Genomic DNA, 20365 nt, shown 5'->3' on the forward strand with positions numbered 1-20365 from the left:
TTAAGCCTAGACTGCATTGTACCATATAAATAAAGACAGTAAATTCCACTCAGTGAAACATGTTTCAAATGGAAACTTTTGCTGTCTTCACCTCAATTCAATTTGTATTAAATATGTACGATGTCGTACTGCGGAATGTTTTTTATTTGTGTGAAGTGTGAATGATTCTGCCTATAAATCTTCTTGACAAGGTACTACCTGTTGCAGTGTATATAGCTCTGAATACCACAGCATTCAGTCCAAAAGGACTGTACAACATGCAGTATGCTTATATACAAGGGATTTAATCTAGAAGAAAACCAACAAATATTTTGACTACTGTTCCATCGCTTCCAAGGCAGAAAAAAAATACTTTCAAGCAGAAGCGATAGCATACGTGCATCACTTGTGCTTTGAATTACCAAGCACTGGAAATTGTGGGTATCCATGGCAACCACACATACCTAAGTGTGATAAACTTAAGTATATTTCTGGGACTGGGAAAGGTGGGCTGTTACTTCCACAAATATTGGTCTTAGGATTTTACACTACCAAAGTCAGTGAAAGTTAGAAAGTCAGCTTCTAACTTCCATGATGATTCTTTACCTAGAGATATTATTGACACAAACACAAGTTTTTACTATCACTGTGAAAATGCATATTTTGAAGTTTTTGACTTTCAAATCATTTCACTTTACAAATCATTTTCTAAAGGAAAAAATATTTCCTTCTAGAGGAAAAATATTTCCCTTAAGTTACGCCAGAGAAATGGTGCTGCATTATAAATTATGTTTGCCTAGTAAAGGGAATGCGTAGAGAAAATTTCTGGTAAACCTGCACCTGTGTATGCATGCTATTCCTACCACTTTGCCATTTCAGTGATTTTTTTTTTCATATTCTCCTCCTTCCTCCCTTTTTCTTTTTTTCCTTTTTTAACAGAGAAAGGTATTTTCAACATTTAATGTTAAATGTGTGCACAATTGTAGGCTGAACTCAGCCGATCGCTAGCACACGAAACAGAAACGAGTGCTTATTCAGCGCTTTTTGGACTACATCTGTGTCACATTATACTATTAAAGTACTGAATACCAATACACTACAGAGTTACATGGCAGAAAACACTTTATTTTACAACTCTTTTAAGTATTTTCCTGGAACTATAAAATACATATATATATAATGAAAACCATTTTTGTAAAGGTGTATTCCATACATCCTTACTGCCTATCACTCTTCCTTCACTGTAACTCCAAATCTCTACCGTCTGTCGAATTCCATTGTGCCTTGAAGAATCTCCCTAAAAGCTGTGGGCCAGAAATGCCTCCCCTACAGCATTTTCCATACGTCTTTATATCTACAGGAATCCCACTCTAATAATAATAATAATACCACTCAATAACTCTTCCCTTACTCAAAAGCCCTTCTCTTTCCTACACAACTCACATAAAACTTGTGTGAAACATTAAAACATTTAATATCTTTAAAACTTCTACCCCTCAGTAAGGGGGTACTTCGCTGAAGTGGCCAAATAGTTCACAAAGTTATTAGTGCTGTCACAACACACTTATAAGTCATAATCACCACCACAGTTAATTTCCTCAGATAACTAGGCAAAAAAAAAACCAGTTGGAATTCAAACCTTTTGTTCTTTCTTATAGAATCAACACTTTGTCACAATTTTTAGCATACCATTACCTAAAGATCCTTACACACACACATAAAAAAATTCCATGTGTAACAAATGTTTAATTTGTACTCTAAATCTACCAGAACCAAAAACTGTCTACAGCTGGATGCAAAGCCTAACAGTGGTAACGCTCCACAATAGCCTTATTCTTTACGTACTTTTCTGTTTATCTGCTATTCTAATATGGCTCATGTTACAAGCAGAAGCATCTAATTCAGTAAAAACTTTCCTCTGACAAATTTTCTTTCCCTTCTATGCTTATACTCTTCAGTGCTTCACATAGTTTATTAGATGCAGCAGATGAACTTCTCTCCTTTTTTTTCCCTCTTTCATATGGTCTCGACTTGTTATGATATCTATACTATTTTTTCCAAAGCTTGACTTTATACACTCCTTTTTGGAAAGAATATTCTTGGGCTATTTCTGTTTTCTAAGCACATCCTGCCTGTCTTTGTGATGATTACTGATAACAAGTGACGTTACTCATTTTATTTCATCCATTACAGCAAGCTAGCATTTGCCTGAGATGACTCATCTAAATAATTTTATTAAAGAACATAAGGTTGTATAACACATTAAACTTTGAGCTTCTTCCACAAATGACACTGAATGGCTCTGTAAAGTTCTTCAGAAAAAAAAATGCTCCTCAAAGATAAAAAAAAAAAAGTCTCAGATTCTTTCCAGAAAATTTCAGAAATCAACGTATCTTTCTTTTTTGGATAATAACCATGGAAATAACATCTAATCTTGCTCGATTCATAACTGGAACAATGCAGATTTTTAAGCTGAAACTGCTTTAAATTAGGGGGCAAAATGTCTTGTAAAAGAACGGAGTACCTGGAAGACTGGTAACAAGTTGACCTCTGATAAAATCATCCACTTCTTCTGGTTTTAAGTGATACTGTCCATCTGGTTTTGCTTTACGAGTTGCCATTCTGGCCAGCAGAATATTCGAACCTGTAAAAATGAGAAGTTAAAATATGTCTGTAGTAACCTTTGTCTTCTCAAGTAGAATTCTGCAGTTCAACAGTCATGGAAAAAAAATGAATAAAGTACAGTTAAATTATTTTTTTAAATAAAAAGTCAATGAAATATATTCATTTATATTTTGCTATATCGACTCCAAAATTAGCAATACTTATGATTATAGCAGAGTAACTAGTGGTAATTGCATTTGCAATTAAACGAAAACAGAAGCCAAAAAAACAACCCCAAAACAAAGCAACCAATAAGCGTGTGACATTTCATGAAGAATGTTCAGTCTTTGTCTTGGTGATGTTCTACACATGTAAAGAAAACAGTTAACTGCAAACGGGTAAAAACGTAGAATGGTAATACTTTAACACTGTGTAGCTTCCAAAAAGTCTACTGTGGTCAATGTAAGTAATAATTAGGTGACAATTCTATCAAGTATCTATTACATGTGAAATACTGGAATTAAGCTAATATTTGGGCTTCAAGTATTCACTAAAAAAAGTGACTTCATTAAACTATTCTGTGCACTCATTACATGTGGTGGGAACAAGACTTATTTCAGCATTTTTTCTTCCCTGTTCATAGGCTTATTCATGCCCAGCCAACATCAGCTCTGAAATGATACCCAAATAGATTCATTATTGCTACACAGGTGCCTCGTTCTAAGATAAAGCAAGCTGATAAAAACGTCAGGGGAATCCAGAGCTCTCAGCACTATGCGCTACTATCACTATTTTCCTTCCATCTGTGTTCATATTATTTTAGTCTACTCTAAAATTTTAGAAAGTAAGTACAGCAACACAGAATTTTGTGTCCATTGTTTCTCCTGAGAAGTTATCTGATGAAGCAATTCTTGATAGTCCCCATTCAATCTTCTGTTTAACTTTGGAGATCCTTGTTCTGTCTATAGAGTACTGAAGAGTTCTGATCCTCTTATCTACCAAACACACCAACACAGCCTCTAATACCACAAAATCTTAGTGATTTATTTTCTTTAATCATTATTCCCAGAACACTGAAATAAAGTAGGAAAAAATTAATACCTCACTTAACAAATGAAAAATCAGGATACAGAATGTTTACAGATGAGTGTTTAATCTTTCACCAGCATTGTTTAAATCAGTTTAGTTTAGCCATTAGAATCTCTAGGGTAAAAATTAAATTTATTTCAACTGGTATTCTTAATTTATCTCTAATCAGAAATAAATAGTTTTTAGAGATCTCTATAGTATAGCAGCATCTGTTCAAATTTACATTCTATTATATTGGTACACTTTCCCATCAGGCAACATATAGATCACTTACACAAGGTATTTCTGATAGACCACATCTTCGAAATCATGTCTCTACATTCTTGTAATAGTGTAACTGTTTCTTCTGATTCCTTTACTTCATGAATTATGAGTGAAAGAAAAGTTCTTGTACAATACCTACCATATTTCTCTAAAGGACACTTTTCAAAAATCTCACAAAAAAATATTTAAAAAGTATTTCCTCACATGTATTTGTCTCTTAAAATCAGAAAGAGAACTAGTATATCAGATTATAAAAAAATACTTTTTAAAGTAAGTCTGCTCTTTCTATAGAAAAAATAAAACACTAAGTATACATATAAGAGAGTAAAAAACAAACAGGAATCTAGAGAACTAGTCCCTCTGCTACTATGGTATCATAAGAAATAAAGGGAGAATTCTGCTTACATCACAAGTGGATTTTATATACTTATGTACACTTAGCATATGTATTTACAGATGCTTAAGTCTAATACTGTTAGGAACAGCAACAAAAAAGTCTTTTTAGATATGTAATTTCATATACAATACCTGCTACAAATCACAGAGATCTTTGCTTTCAACACCTTATAATTATGTTAAATCCTCATAAACTCTTACTGCCTTCTTCTATAAGCAACAGAGTCTGTACCCGTTTTTCTATTTACTGGGAAAATACAGTAGCATTTCATTAAAACGTATGTAAGAATATCGCACAGATGGAATTTTAGCTTATTGTTCAGATATCAAAGGAGAAGTGATAGTAATTTTATAAGTTTTAAGCAAAAACTTTCCACTTATGAAGATTTACTTGCATTTTCATTTATGGTAATTTGATGTAAATGGCAATATATTCCACATTGCCATAACTTGTAAGTGTGCAATCTTATATAGCTTTGATACGCCTAACAAAAGCGGGCAGTCCCTGTAAATGGAAGTGAAATAAAGTACTTACCCATCCCAACAGAAGCAGTGCATTTAGTTTGGGCTTTGATTTCGGTGCGGATAGCATTTGCAAACTCATCAGGAGTCAATCTGGTCTCTGTAAGGATTTCAGTGATATCTACTAGTGCTTCATCACAACTGACTGCTTCGATGTTATGAGTATAGCTATCAACACAAAGTAAAGGAGGTGAAACACCAGCAACAGCTCACCATCTGTTAAAACAAATATGTAGCAAATAAAGTCTTCCTTTTGTGGTGGCATTTCCCTGCTTATTTTGTATGACACAACATATTAAAAATCCTAGAACAGCACATTACAGTAACATCACTAATGTAGGACAAATTTCAACATGCATCATGCTTTTAAAGTGACAGCTGGAGCAAAAGTTGAATGCTTGTTTTTCAGTCACACTAACAAATTTCCAGTTTTGTTCGAGTGCATTTTAAATCAGAAAGTAGTTTCTAATAGTTGTTATTCCAATAATCCATTCTTAAATTACTCAAAAAAACACACACAAAAAAAAAAAACACACCCAAGCCCACCAAAGAAACCGCAGAAAAAAAATAAAACACCTTGGAAGAATCTCAGTAGTAAGGAGAGACCCACTTCTCATAGTGTTATCAGTAGCAAGTTTAACAATGACTTCTTTGGAAGCCTGACATTGACTGTTTGGCTTCAAGATAAAAGAATACTCAGAAGAAGGACAGCGCTCAGCATAAGAAAAGTAATGAAAATACTACAAAAGACAGACTTAAACAGTAATAGTTTTAATGAAGTTAAAGAGTAAAGTGGAATGAAAATATTAAATTAAAAAAATGGCATTAACAGTAGCATATTAAAATATGCTTGATAATCTTACCATAGAAGAACATATAATCACACAGTACACCTTACCTTGCTAGTATTTCATACACGGTCTGTGCAACTTCTTTGTATGCATCAAAATCATATGAAACTGCTTGAAGATTTGGACACAACTTTTTTGCTTGGCCAAAAAACATTCCATTCTTTATGCCGACTTGTCTAAAAATTAATAAAAAGCACACAAATACTGTATCAACTTTTCCACAGATTATGTTAATATGCGCTGTTTCCAAATGAGTTACTAGTCTTTTCCTACAAAAATAAATAAATTCAATAACATCAATAAAAAGGATTAAGTTCAACTGCTAGCAAATGGCAAGAAAAACAACTGCAAATAGAGTATTTGAATTAACTGTATAATATTCAGGCATGCAGCTTGGACAGCCTATCCTTGGAAACATGCTTAAGATGGAAAGTCTCTAGAAAGCAATACTTGCCATTTTATTTTTAAATAAAATGCAAACATATACTACAGTGACTAAGATAGCTGTTTTTCCACTTTCCACTAACCACTGTGCAGATTTATAACATTTTGCTGCTGTAATAAACAAGCTAACTTTTCAATGTAGAAGTGTAAACCTGCCTACCCTAGCACTCTTGAGAAAGGATCCAACAAACGCACAATTTCTGGAGTATTACTTTTATCAGAGAATAAGGTCTTACTTTTCAACACTGTGGTTCTTTATAACAGTTGTTTCATATTCTGAATATTTATAAACTATGCTATCTTGGTGCTCAACATAATTTGCAAGAAAGTTCTTAGTAATAACACTTACCATTGTCTCATTTTAACTAAAACCTTCAGTAACAAGGTGTTCTTAATTCCATGAAATAATGCAGTTTGGATGCAATGAAATGAAGATAACATTATGAAACCAACAGCATCACTGTGAATGACAAGGTTTCCCTTAATAGGTTTTGTTTTAAGTAACATGTAGGGTAGGCGGAGAGCTATTAAACAGCGTTTAAGAATCAGCAACATGCACAGTGAAAACCTTGTGCTAAATTCTAACAGCCTATTTAACCACAACTTCTTAAAAGAAAAACCTTTCTTGATCTGGGTAAGTTTAAGGAAATGTGACCTAACAACTGCCTTTTTTTTTTTTTGTTTGTTTGTTTGTTTTACATTTTATGCCTATGTGTATGAGATTTTTCAAGCAATTGATAGGTAACTTTTACCTACCTGGCTTCGTAACTACAAGAAGCAATTTCAGCCATGGACAGAACTGTCTGGTTGAAGTCACCTCCATTCATGTGCGTGGAATCCGGATGCTCCCAGAATGATGAGTCCAGCTTATCAGGTACTCTAATTTCTGCTTGGAAAATAATATTTATATTCATTTTTATAATATTTTTCTTAGGAGTTCAACAGAATCAATGTAAATTAAGTAAAAATAATAGATTATATTTGATACAATTTCTATACTACTGTTGGTGAGAAGTTAATACTATACTGATTCACATCATAGTCAAGGTAAACAAAAAAATAAAGTAAAAACACAGAAGCCCCCACACAGTAACCTCTCTCTACAGGTAGGTCTGCACACGTTACTGAAAAGAATACTGTGCTACAGAGAAATTCCATTTCTGTTTTCCCCCCAAATACTAGACAACAGCTTGTTGGTGGCTACATACACCATGCTGTAAAATAAGACTTATCTCAGTTAGCTTTAATAACAATAAAATGATCCAATGCTTGAGACTGCTACAAGCCTATCCTGTAAGCAAATTTGCCAAGCGCTTGCCAGAACAAGATGCTTAGCTATATTCCTTCCTAGAATGCACCACTACCTACCACCAGAACAAAGCAACTACATTCAAAATACAATTCCACTGTTCATGATACTTATAACCTATTATTTTAAAACTACACTCTAATAATTACTTAATCTAGATACCTCGAAGTGATTTTTTTAAGGGATGAAGTGAAATAACAAGAAGGCTAATTTTATCAAATTAAAACAAAATAAAACACGGGCTAGTACCTTGTATTTCCTCTAACACTCTTATGGGGAAATTAATCAACAAAACTTTTTGTTTCTTCCTACTACATATTTGATCAGAATACATCAAATATATCAACTTCTTTCAAGTATCACCATAAATTTCTCTTGGATCAAAAAGACAAAAAAAAATATAAACGCTGCAGCCACAGACTTTTAAAATGAGACAGACCTTTCCTAATTCTATACATCTCTCAGGTAAGTTTTAACGAGCCCATCAGGTCCACGATACACTAGATACTAAAACTATTTCATAACAGAATACTGGAATTGAGTGGAACATTCTATTTGAGTTTTCATGGTATGCAAACCTTGAAAGATACACGCCTGTACTCTGAACAACTGATCAGTCTGAAAAAATGTCTAGATGCAGTAACCACTATGCCCTCCCAAACTCATCAGAATCAAAACAAGAAGATATCACACAGACAAAAAATGTCTGCTTACTTAAAATGAAACCTACTATGCATCTAGTAGTTCCTTTTCATTCTACAATCTATTTAATATCAAAACACCTTTATTATAATCAATGGAATTTTCTTCAGTGTCGCAGTGCCTAAATATCTTTCACGGTACGAACAACTGACACACTAACCACATGACTGAAAGGAAACATGGTGCTGCATGCACAGGCAAGTTGGTATCAGACCAGAGAAAGTGTTGCAACGAGTGGAGACAGCAGGGGCAGAACCTAACTCATGTGAAAAGCTGCTTTTATTCAGAATTTCTGCTAAATTCATGTACCTTTTTATGTCTTAAATATTTTAATGTATGATGAGCTCAGTAAGTTACCTAAGATGTCTGCAGCTGAAAATTAGAGCAAAATTGTGCCCCAACTAAAGGTAAGAATGACAAGAACAATTTCTTTAGTCCGTGCCTTCCTGTGCCCTGGCCTGAGATGATGCTGTCATCTTGTCTATCTTCATTGGACTCGTCGACTTTTTCCACATCGCAGCAGAGCAGATCCCCCCATGAGCTGATGGAGTCACTTCATGTGAAATTCAGGGCAATGCAGAACACATTGTCCTCAATGGAAGGCAAGGTAGAGAACCTCTCACCAAAAGCTGGGAAACTAGACAGGCACATGGTGAATGTGGAGCAACGGATGGAGAAATCAGAGGCCAGGACCCAAGTCTGTGAAAAAGAAATCGCTGAGAATAAATCTGTGACTAATATGATGGTTAAAAACTGCTGCTCTTTAGAATGAAAAACGGGGGGAGATACTAGGGTTGGGGGAAAGGAAGCCTAAAAAACATTCACATCTTGGGCATCCTGGCCATGGAAAAAAAGACCACAAACTATGAATTTTGATTAACATATGTTAATCCTCTAACTTTAGGACATGAATGTTAAAGATGGCACGTATGTAGAGAAATAATTTCTACTACTCAGGAAGTCCATCTCCAATTTGGAGATTTAGAGAATTTTTTTAATTTAGAAGTTATACATATTTGGATGAATTCAAACAGGAAAAAGAAAGTATTTCATAAAAGATCCAAGATTCCCTTGATAATAGATATCTGTCTAACAATGCAGATCAAAGGCAGGAAAACCAGTATCACTAAAGAAGTAGTGTGCAAAAAAAAAAAAAAAAAAAGGTAGCTGAAGCTGCAGAATTCAGTATTTGGTGAAACTAAGTGATTCATAAGTTTTTCTTTTTCTTTGTTTTGCTGGTTGTTAATTTAAAACATTTTTTTCTAATAGGAAAGACCTGGAGAAGGCAAAAATCAGACAACGGTCTGAAAAGCATGAAGCATTACAAAATGAAGTTGGTTCCATGGTGAAACATGGATGCAAAAATATATTTGTGCTGAAAGTTGTTCCCAACTACCTTTTTATTTCAACTTACAAAACATTCCCCCCAAACTCAATTGTGTTATGTTTAACAGAGTACAGTTTAGGAATTGGTATTTTTGATATTTTAGAAAAAGCATTTTTCTATGTGAAATATGTGCCTGCTGGACCATATTTACCTGTGGCATGGCACAATTAAGCACATGCTGTGAAGTGTTTCACGTACACCTTCTAAGATACCGTGGTGTTAGAAAAACCTAACCTGCACTTCCATCTTTTCATCTAAGACTGTAACTAATTGTAATTTCTTCTCCCCAAAAGACAACTCATGTACTTATGAAAATGCAAGCAGAAACAGCATGGTGCATTTTCGTTGATAAAAACATTGTATATGGAGATAAAAATTAGAGACCAAAATATATTCTGAACCTGCAGCTAGTAAGATTGAGACTGTAAAAAGAGTGTTAAGAAAAAATCCTTTCACCAAAACAACAGGTTGTATAATCAGACTAAGTATCAAGAAAGAAAGAGATAGCTGCCTGCCTGTGTGCAAGCCAGTGAGATTGGATGGTGAAGTTAAAAGACATGAATGTGTGTACGTTCAGAAAAAGCTGCTGCAGTAAGAAACTGAGTTTGTTACACAATGAGGCTGAAATGTGCTGTACCTTTAAGCAATACATATAGTGGAAAAGATACTACTGAATTTGTGAATCATAAAGAACATGCTGGTTATCAGCTAAACTTCCTTAATTTTAACCACCTCACTCTCCAGATTTTGCTCGACTATATTAAGTCACATCCTTATCCTGTCTAAGGACCTAATAAAAGTTACGACACCACTGTGTAAAACTGAGCTACCAATAAATAGTTCATACACAAGCCATTACTACAGAAACCCAACTCCATAAAAACCACAGCTATCTTTGTAACACGCTTATACATGGCATTGCCAACACAGCACAAGCTAAGTCTGGAGCATCCTGAAGAGTCTTTTGAAAGTTCAAGGCCAATGGGTTCCACTAACATATATTCTACTTCAGTTTCCAAGTGTGAAACTGCATCAGAAACGCAAATGAAATGGCAGCACTTCCTGTAATATCTTGTTTCCAAATGCCCTTGCAAATCTATAAAATTTTAGAGTTTTGTTTGTTTGTTTTTTTGTTAAAGAGTGCTAACATTTCAGAAACAACCATGGAAGAACAAGCTTTTTTCACCTCTTGCATCAACAATAAAACTAACTGAACAGTAATCTTTACAACAACAGCATTTCCTACTGCAAGGCAGGTAAGAAAAGTGCACCGATGAGGGGCAGAGGAAAAATAATTTCCAAATCTAAACTGAAATTAAGTAAGGGCACAAAGATACTTAGTTACTTAAAACTTCAAACTGATTATGCAGACTGTTGTAAAAAGAAAAAAAAAAAAGAAGAAAAGTTGCTACTTAGGTTTAGCAATTTACTTTCTCATAGTAAATGCAGTTCAGGCAGTCCAACAATAATAAAGCTTCTCACTAATAGTACGTTTTGTTTACACACAAAGTAAAAAATTTCAACATTGCTGTAGGAAAGTAATGAATTCTAAAATTACAACAAATGCCCTGGTTTTGAGAAAACAAATTACTCATGGGAGTTGCCACAGAACTTCCAGACACCCGAAATGCAATAAGAAGCACCCAAATTAACTCACTGTACACTGATATTGTACCCATACAATTCAAAAGCCAACTTCAATTGTTTTTCTAATCTGCCATTTACTGTCATTTCTACTTTTATAATTAAAAAAAGTAGCCTTATAAAATTCATTTTGTACCTTCTTCTCTATAATAGGTTTACTCAGAACTGAATGATCCCAGACTGTATTTCTTACTTAAGATTACTTAGTATACCTTATACTCAATAAATTAAAATCTAAAATTACTTGAAAATAATTCACCCACATTGCACAAAGAAAACTGATAAAAAAAGTCAGTGGCACATCAACACTGAGGCCACAGAGCATTAGTTTCCAAAGACGTTTTTCTGAAATTCTGCACAAGAAACAATAACAGTTGTTCTATTATGCATGTTAAGGAAAAAGTCTTCAATAACAAAACAATATAAACAAACAGACTTATCTGTACCTGCTTTGCCATTCAATAGCTTATTCTGGTAATATTGCCTTTCAAGCTGGGGGTTTGCACCAGGGCGCAGCGGTGCCTTTCCGGCCCCTCTGTTGCTAGTAACAGCTACTGGCTTTCCTGTGGAGAAGAAATGCCCATATTTAGAATTATGTCAACACTGCTAATAACTTACGTTTTAATAACTCTGTAACTAAGGTAAGATTATAAAGAAGTCTGCTCTATTTTTAGTGATTTCTTTCAAGCTTACACACTCTCAACAGCATTAGGGAGGAAACTGCCATGGAAGTGATTTTGCACTGACACTATGGATTTCATGACTGCAATTAGAAAGCAAAGAGAGAAGTTTTGAAAGGGTGAAAACACAACCATATTTGTTTGTCCTTAGTAATTACTACAAATCAAAGTTGTGAAACTTCACCAATGCCCTAATGATTCATTAGTTTAAGACACAGCAAACACCGTATTGATTTTAAATACTTAGCTTAAGTAAGAGAGCATATGCATACCATCACGCTCAGTTTCATTTGTTAAATTACCTGTGTAACATCAAGTCTCTAGCTAAACTTTTGACTTTAGTAATATCAACACCTCCATAATTTTTCTACAGCAAGCTAATTTACACAGTAAAAGTTCTGGCAGGCTTCTACGGAACAGAAAAAAATACTTGCAGAAAGTCCTCGGTTCTTTATGTTCTAGTAAAGGAATTTGAAACTTGGCAGGAAATAAGTTTTAAAGACACACACAGACTAGAACCATCTTTGACACTATTGCTCCTGCTTTTGGGCAGAAGAAAGGAATTACACAGCTCACTCTTCTTCATTCACAAGGTCTATGATAGCTGGGCATCAGAGAGTCAACACTGCACCAAGTCTTCAGACTTGGGCACCAGCAAAGTTCAGCGTCACAGAACTAGTATTTCCATTTCTGAATGTTACGCTTTTAGAAAACAAACAACTTGCTAAGGAGCTCCGCTAACTCTTTGCGTGTTGTAAGGATGATCGCATGCTCGAACTTCTAATGGCAATTCCGGCTTTCTCTTCCATTTGCTTTTGGATTGTGAGAAAATAAGGATGTGAAAGTCACATGGTCTGAATATCAGACAACGATAACAAAAAAGAATAACCAAGTTCATTTCTACAGCTTCTCTCTCTCTCTTTTTTTTTTTTTTTTTTTTTTTTAAGGCTCAACTGAGGAAATTGTAGTATCTTGAATGAAATACTTACCTTTGAGATCGGGTCTATTTCGGGTAGCCACAGACACAAAGAAGCAATCCATATCCACGTGCATTATACAGCTCTGTGGCTTGGCTGAGCTTGCAACAGACACATTACCTAGTATGAAGATATACCAATAGAAAACTTGAACCCTAATTTATATACTTCAGTACTAATTACAGTAGTCATCAAGGACTATAATTTTTTTTTAAACCATCTTAAGTTAAAAAGACTTCTGTTTCTCCACACCATACACATTTCCTAAATTCTCACAGTAATGTAAATATACAGTAGCTAAGCACCCTAAAAAATTCATCAACTTGAGGTTTCCATTTTATTTTCTTGCAATTAACAATTTCTGCCTTGCTATATCAAGTTCCCTCAACCCAAGGAGATTAATGCACATTATGGAAACTGAATCTTAACTCCACTGTGTTAACACTCAATACGCAGCAGAGAACGTTTTTGTTTGTTGATCAGAAGACTGGTCTAAAAGACTAAAAAAAAAAAAAGTTCAGCTGCACTGAGAACTACCTTTGATTCTTCATCAAACACACAAAATGAGTGTTAAACATTCTACACAATTGGATTTCATCGCTGCTGTCCTACGTTCATGCAAACATGAGCAAGACAACTAAAGACTGAAGAACTTACACAGCTAACATACTTTTGTCAATTATTCTAGATGCTCAAGTCTAAGTCTATGTTGCTGACTTACTAGAGGAAGCTACAACTAACAAAAAATATCATAATTTGAACAATACACACTGTGTAATAGTGGAAAAAAATACTTCACATATTAACTGAATTGTGTTGCCTGACAACAGTGGCAACTGCTGAATAATCAAAAAATGCTTTCCTGTTTTTCATAATTTACCATTGGGGCTCGTTCATAAAAACCAAACCAAACAAACAAACCAAAACAAGAACAAGAAGACTGTCTTATGAGGGGCCTATTTACAAATTATGCAATCAAGTTGGTACCTCAGAATTTGCTACTTGTCAGCTGAAACAGAGCAATTATTTGAATTCTCCAGGCCAAATCAAAGAGAAAGATATATTAGCTTATACCATGTTTTGTCAGAAAATTATGCATTAAGGTAGTTTATAAGCTAACATGTTTTATAACTGGGGCGTGATAGCATAAACATAAAATCCATTAAATTATTTATCTAACAATACATTTTTAGAACGTGGTACTTCATCATCTGGAGCATATTTTCATATGATAAGTGAATATTTTTGTAGCATAGCAGAGTCAATCTCTTTAACAGAACAGAACTAGCCTTTTAATTGCATAAGACTAAATTAAGATTCTAAAGATGCAAAATACTTAAATTGCTATGTGCAACACTTTGCCTCTCATAAATTACACATTAATTTTGGCCCTTGATGTGCAATATAATGACAAAACATTTCTCTTCTGTCACATGCCAGGTTCAGAAGTCTCATATGACACTATTACCCATTTAAACAGACCCAGAGGTACACAGAAATCTAAATTAGTTTTTTGTTAGTATCTCATTTCCAAATGTTACTCATCTTTCAATTTTTCACACTGAACTATATAAAAGTAGCAATGTGTTTTTTTTTCCTTCAGGCTTTCACATGGCAACTGCAAACCTGCACATTTTGATAGATATATTTTCACCCCTTCGATCAATCTACATATCTTTGTAAAGTCAGGAACAGTATTTCTACAAGAAGTATTGAAAACAGACCAGAGTATTGCATTAAGTCACAATTTAACAAACACAGAAGTAGTTGATCTTTTAGTTTTCAGCACATCGAAGTCACAAGCATTTCCAGACAGCCTGTAATGTGAATATTGAACATTAACCTAATTCACCTCATTTAGACATTCACTGTGTGAACAAAGATATAAGGTACCTTCTCAACATAAACCTTCTTAAACAAGTATCTACCTGTGTCAGTTTTAAGTGCAGACCTGCCTGCTTTCCATTTTTTTAATTTTTCCCTTCCTGGAAAGACACCGCTGTTTTTTCTCTGCAGGCTGTTGACAAACTCAGTCAATTCACTCTTCCACGTTGATATATGATGTAGTCTTGAACGCGAATAAAAGTCAGAAATGAAATTACAATCTGAAGGTTTGGACACAGGTAAGGAAGCTGCCTTGCTAGGATTAGGTACAGAAGTGCTTTTTGTGCTTGAAGGCCCCTGAACAGTGGAGTGGTGAGCACCATTTATTTTAGTATTACTGTGCAAAGATGAAGATGAGGATGAATTACTCATAGTCCTATGTGGATTCCACGAAAAGTCTGTATTTTTGTTGCTTTGCTGCAACTGCTGCGTTGTGCAGTCTCTAAAGTCAACCATGCCTTTTTCTGTCTTGTCCTCCTCCTGCACAGGGCCTGGAGAGAACCTACTTGCAACGCTGTTGCTGGAGGGCACCGAGCAATCCTGCGTCTTTAAGGCACTGGTACAAGTGTTGTGTGTGTGTCCGTTAAAAATGGCAGTGCTGTCCTTCTGAGACTGAATGCCGTTCTGTTTCCTTCCAGGAAGGATCTGCTCCAGCTCTGTAAATGCCAAACCGCCATCTTCTTCTTCCTCTTCTTCATTCCAGCTACTTGTTCCATTGGGTGTGATCTCACTTTCCATCTCACACTTTTTAATATGATTTCTGAAACAGATATGATAATTTAATATAGTTTCTTTTATTAAAAAGACATATTTACAGGTCACTTCAAGTGCCAGGTATTATCTTATCAGTTGTTATCAGTGTATACCTGGGAAGTTTTTACAGTCTCAGGACAATTATCTCAAATTCTGGGCTACGTCCTCTCAATGTCACAAAACATTGTAGAGCTGTACAAAAAATTTCAGATTTACTCTGTTATTAATGCAGCATTACCAGGATGTTACACAGCTTTTCTAATGTCAGCATGATTTTGGGCACTCCTATTCCCAAGCCCTTTATTTTGACTATCAGTCTCCAATGGAATTACAATAATTATTTATTTGATAACAGAACTGTATTGCCATGGACAGTATAAATGGTGCATGAATAATTAGGAGAGTTTAAAATTATTTTTTAAGTCAACAGATGTAATTTTACTCTTCTTTTTACAAAAAAAAAGTACAAATAGAAAATTTCAATTTTTTAGAAAGCGATTTAGTTCAATGTGTTAGATTCCTTTTATCTTCTCTCAAGGAGAAACCTGTTCAAGCTCTGTAAATCAAACATTTTTTATTTTTTTTTTAAGGGCAAGAATATTTTTCATCTTTTAAGCATGCAAAACGAAATTTTCTTCCACAAGAGCACTGGCAATTTATATTTACTTTGATGCTGTGAAGACAAAGCTTTTATTCCAAAAAAATTAACTTTATAGCAATCCTAAGCAGAATTAAAAACATAGCCTTTGAAAGCTGCGCATACTCTAGGTCTGCTGGAAAAAACAACTACCACTCCCAACTCCCAAAGCTAGCAATTTAAGTACACTCACAAAAAACACATGGGTAATAATTAACTATCCAGTATACCAGAAAGCAATTTAATTGTTATAATTTTGTTAAGATTATCACAATTATAAATTATATTCAACATAACAGTTTTGAGGAGTTGCATGCTTGAAAGTGGTATATCCAGTGGTACGTAGTATCACAGTGTAAAGGCGACTTTTAAATTTACAATTTGAGATTAAATTAATATTTTTACAAATCTGAATATTCCTTGCATTTAAAAAACATCAACAACTCAATAGCTAGAGGTGATGTTGAAAATATCACACGCCATTCAAAATATGGGTAAGAAATACTGCTTAGGATATTCACATTTTGTGTTCCAGTTTTATCTATTCCTAAAAATATAAAATCTTATTCATGGTAAAGTCTCCCCAGCATTACACACAACTGGATTTTAAATTCATCAGTGGACTGTGGAAGAACGGAGATCACCATAACCAAACTATAATATGTTGTACAGTATCTTTGGTATTGCTTGATCAAGGGCATTGAACCAGATGATCTCCAGAGGTCCCTTCCAACCTCAACCATACTGTCATTCTCGTCTCTGTACAACAAAGTAAAACAGATTCTTCTGAAAAAAATACAATAACCATCTTAATTAAAAAAGAATAAATTCACCTCTACAGAACACACTGTTCAAGCCGAAGGCTTCTTTTCACCTTCTAACTTCTCTACCAGAGTTTTGCTACTGTCTTTGATTCTGTTCCCTTCTAGCAGTCTTTTAAGAAAATTCTTTGTTGTAATAGGATTTTTTAATCCATTTTCTCTCTTGAGCTTCACTCAAATCTTCGTGCTATCATATGTAAGGTACACTTATTTTTTTAAAGAGAGGCTAAACTAAGAATTTAACTAGTAGCATGCATTAATATTTGTTCCTAGATACCTTTAGCTAAAGTAATCAAAAAATGATTGAAATGAAGACCTACTTTTCAGTGTTACTAGTCAGAATCCTTTAATGTATGCCTGTTGCTTTCATACAGATACACTACATGTAGAGGGACTCCCAGGTCATGTTATCAAGCAGTGTCATCTAAAGATTAGAGACAAACCTTGGAGTCAAGAGAATTGAAGTTCCATCTTCAACTACTTATGGAATCATCTGATCTCCCAAGTTGGAAGGGACCCACAAGAATCATCAAGTTCAACTCCTGGCTCCACACAGGACCACCCAAAAAATCAAACCCTAGATCTGACAGCATTGTTCAAAGGCTTCTTGAACTCCGGCAGACTTGGTGCTGTGACCACTTCCCTGGAGAGATGGTAAAGAATCTTTTCCTAACACCCAGCCTGATCCTCCCGTCACAGCTCCATGCTGTTCCCTCAGGTCCTGTCACTGTCCTCAGAGAGCAGAGCTCAGCACCTGCCCCTCTGCTTCCCTCGTGAGGAGACAGCAGGATGCCATGAGGTCACCCTCAGACTCATTGTCTGAAGCTGAAGAAAATATTATAATTATATCACATGTACTTCTACTTTTTATTTCAGTTCCTTAGAGTTTGCTACCTATAAAGCTGAAATCAATTTAAAAACGTTGTATAGTTATGGTTGAATGATTAGCATCAGCACATATGATTAGAAACACTTACACCCTGTTGAGATCTTTAGCTATATTGCTTGGACCTGGCATGGCATCTTCAGGTTTGCATATGCTATTAAAACTGAGACCTTTTTGAACACTTGACTGCTTGGTGTAAAGCTGATACGGAATGTGCGAGAGGAGACGTCCAGCTTTTATGCTGAAACAAACAAAAAAGGAATAGGTTACATTTAAAAGCATCTTAAGAAAATATACAATAAGCTATTATTTTGTTGATTACCATTTCTGTTCTGCAATACGCACTTATTGTCCCTTCTAAAACCCTCTTCCCTCCAGTAACTAGAAATTACTTCTCAGTTCAATCCAATGTGGTGATGTCTGTCTTTACTAAAAAAGACATTTGCACAGTTGTGTGGGGTCAGTTTGTCATACCCATATATTTCATTTCAAAAAACAAACAACAACCAGTCAAAAGTGATAATAATCAATCTATATCTATCATGAATGGTCCAGGTTATTCTAACTGAGCAATGCTGACTGATCTCTAACTTGACGCAATTCAGGTACAAGTGTTCCAAGCAAATTTGGGCAGATCTTGAAAGAATTCTGCTAGGATGCAGTTCACTATTAAAGAGGAACTCCCACTTTTTCCGTTCCAAAAGAATAATTACCCCTTCTTGTGAGAAAATCCACTGAAGAAATCTAGAGAGAAAAAAAAAATCCAAATAGACATTCCATAATTATCTACTCCACAATCATTCCAGTTCTGTACTACATGGTCCACTGTATCTCCCTCTTCTTTTCCTTCTCCTGCTGAAACTACAACTGTATTTCAGTAACTGCTAAACTCCTTAGTGAAGTCATGGACACTGAAGTGGTATCCTCTCAAAAATACACTACTGCATGATTTCATCTCTCCATCCCAATGGATGTTGCTGGTAGAAAAGATAACGTTCTTAGCCTATATTCCACCTCTCATTCGTGTACTACTTGTCATACTGACCGCTGTCAGATACAGAAGCTTCTTGCATCAGAGGAACCTCTTTCACATCAAAGCAGCTTAATATTAACGCTCAGTTTTGAAGTTACAATTGGATTTAAATTTTTGAAGAGAATTTAGCTCAGTGACATAAACTCCTTTGCTGTTCTTCAACACCTGAACACTTGCTCTTGGAGATGTGCTTTTTAACAAGCTCCAATCAGTAATACAGTCAAGGGAGTTGAACAGTGGAACAGAAGCCCTTCAGAGGAGCTGTCTTGCTGCAATTAGAGAAGAATGCAATGGGAGATTGCATTACCCAATTAGATAAATTAAAACCAGCTAGCATACACATAGATACATGGTAAGGTTTCTATGGGAATGGGATAGTAAAAACAACTCTTAAATATATCACTTAAATATTGTTTGATATGTGAATATATTGCATTTAAAAAGGAATATGATTTACACTATATATTGCCAGAGTTGAAAATAACATGGTAGAGTTCTAAAGCTTTCTTGTATAGAAAATGGTGATGCAGCCAATCAGCTGTTAAAATGTGTGGTTATAATGTTTCCTGTATCACTCTGTGAACTTGCATAACCACCCAGGTAATTATCTCAAAATCATTTCATTAATTTCAAGGTCATTAAATAAAAAAAAGGCATTTACAGATTTTGTTCATGCTATGATTTTAACTACTGGAGTAGCTGCACTGCCAGATCAATACACAGCTGTTTTTGTTTTCTTTTTCCCCTCCAAGCTGTATTAAGAGGCAGCAGTGGGAATCTCCTTGTAGATGCACTATTCAACATCCTTCTCCTTTTCACACTCCCTAGATCACAGAATTTAGAATGATTAAACAACTAGGTTGGAAAGGACCTCTAGAGGTCTCTAGTCCAAAGCCTGCTTAAAGCAAGGCTAACTTTGTTCAGGTTGCTCAGGGCTGACTCCATCCAAACACTGAATATCCCCAAGGGCAGAGATTCTACAGCCTCTTCAGGCAGCTGTTCCAGTGCTTACTCTCCTTCACTGTGAAAAATCTTTTCTTTATACTCAGTCAAGCTTTCTTTGCTGCAATTTGCACCTATTGCTTCTTTTCTTGCTGTGCACCTTGAAGAGAAATCTGGCTCCATGTTCTCTTTAACCTGCATATGGGTAATGAAAGACAGCAATGAGATCCCCTTCAAAGTGCTCTCTCCAAGCTGAACAAAACCAGCTCCCTCAGCCTCTCGTCATACATCACATGCTCCAGGCCCCTATTTGTCCTGGTGGTTCTCCACTGCACTCACTCTTGTAAATGAGGAGCCCAAAATTAGATACAGAACTCCAGATGTAGCTTCAGAAGTGTCAGACAGATTGGTCATCACACCAGTGGCCATATTGTTAACAAAGCCACTAAACTGCAACAGCTCTGGTATGGACCCTTGAGAAATGTCTCTTGTAAACAGATGTTAGTTCAACTGAAATGCTGACCACTACCATCTGAGTCAAGCAGTCGAGACAGTGTTTCA

The 20365-nt window shown here is 35.2% G+C and overlaps 1 protein-coding gene across 5 annotated transcripts in view; it reads right to left on the reverse strand.

The window, feature by feature from the left end:
• Positions 1 to 20365, reverse strand: part of REV1 (REV1 DNA directed polymerase) — a 53927-nt gene that overhangs the window by 15335 nt on the left and 18227 nt on the right. For 2 of the 5 annotated variants that reach the window (XM_032197528.1, XM_032197545.1), the window contains 8 exons: positions 17921 to 18070; positions 14777 to 15492; positions 12861 to 12968; positions 11638 to 11754; positions 6906 to 7038; positions 5753 to 5881; positions 4868 to 5022; positions 2504 to 2623 (listed from right to left, as the gene is read on the reverse strand). In XM_032197528.1, coding sequence (XP_032053419.1) covers positions 2504 to 2623; positions 4868 to 5022; positions 5753 to 5881; positions 6906 to 7038; positions 11638 to 11754; positions 12861 to 12968; positions 14777 to 15492; positions 17921 to 18070 — 1628 coding nt within the window. Of the gene's footprint in view, positions 1 to 2503; positions 2624 to 4867; positions 5023 to 5752; positions 5882 to 6905; positions 7039 to 8517; positions 8802 to 11637; positions 11780 to 12860; positions 12969 to 14776; positions 15493 to 17920; positions 18071 to 20365 lie in introns of those variants that run through there. The other 3 variants (XM_032197537.1, XM_032197562.1, XM_032197553.1) reach the window with 3 other exon arrangements.

This window comes from Aythya fuligula, chromosome 1 (genome assembly GCF_009819795.1).
Source record: "Aythya fuligula isolate bAytFul2 chromosome 1, bAytFul2.pri, whole genome shotgun sequence".
NCBI lineage: Eukaryota > Metazoa > Chordata > Aves > Anseriformes > Anatidae > Aythya > Aythya fuligula.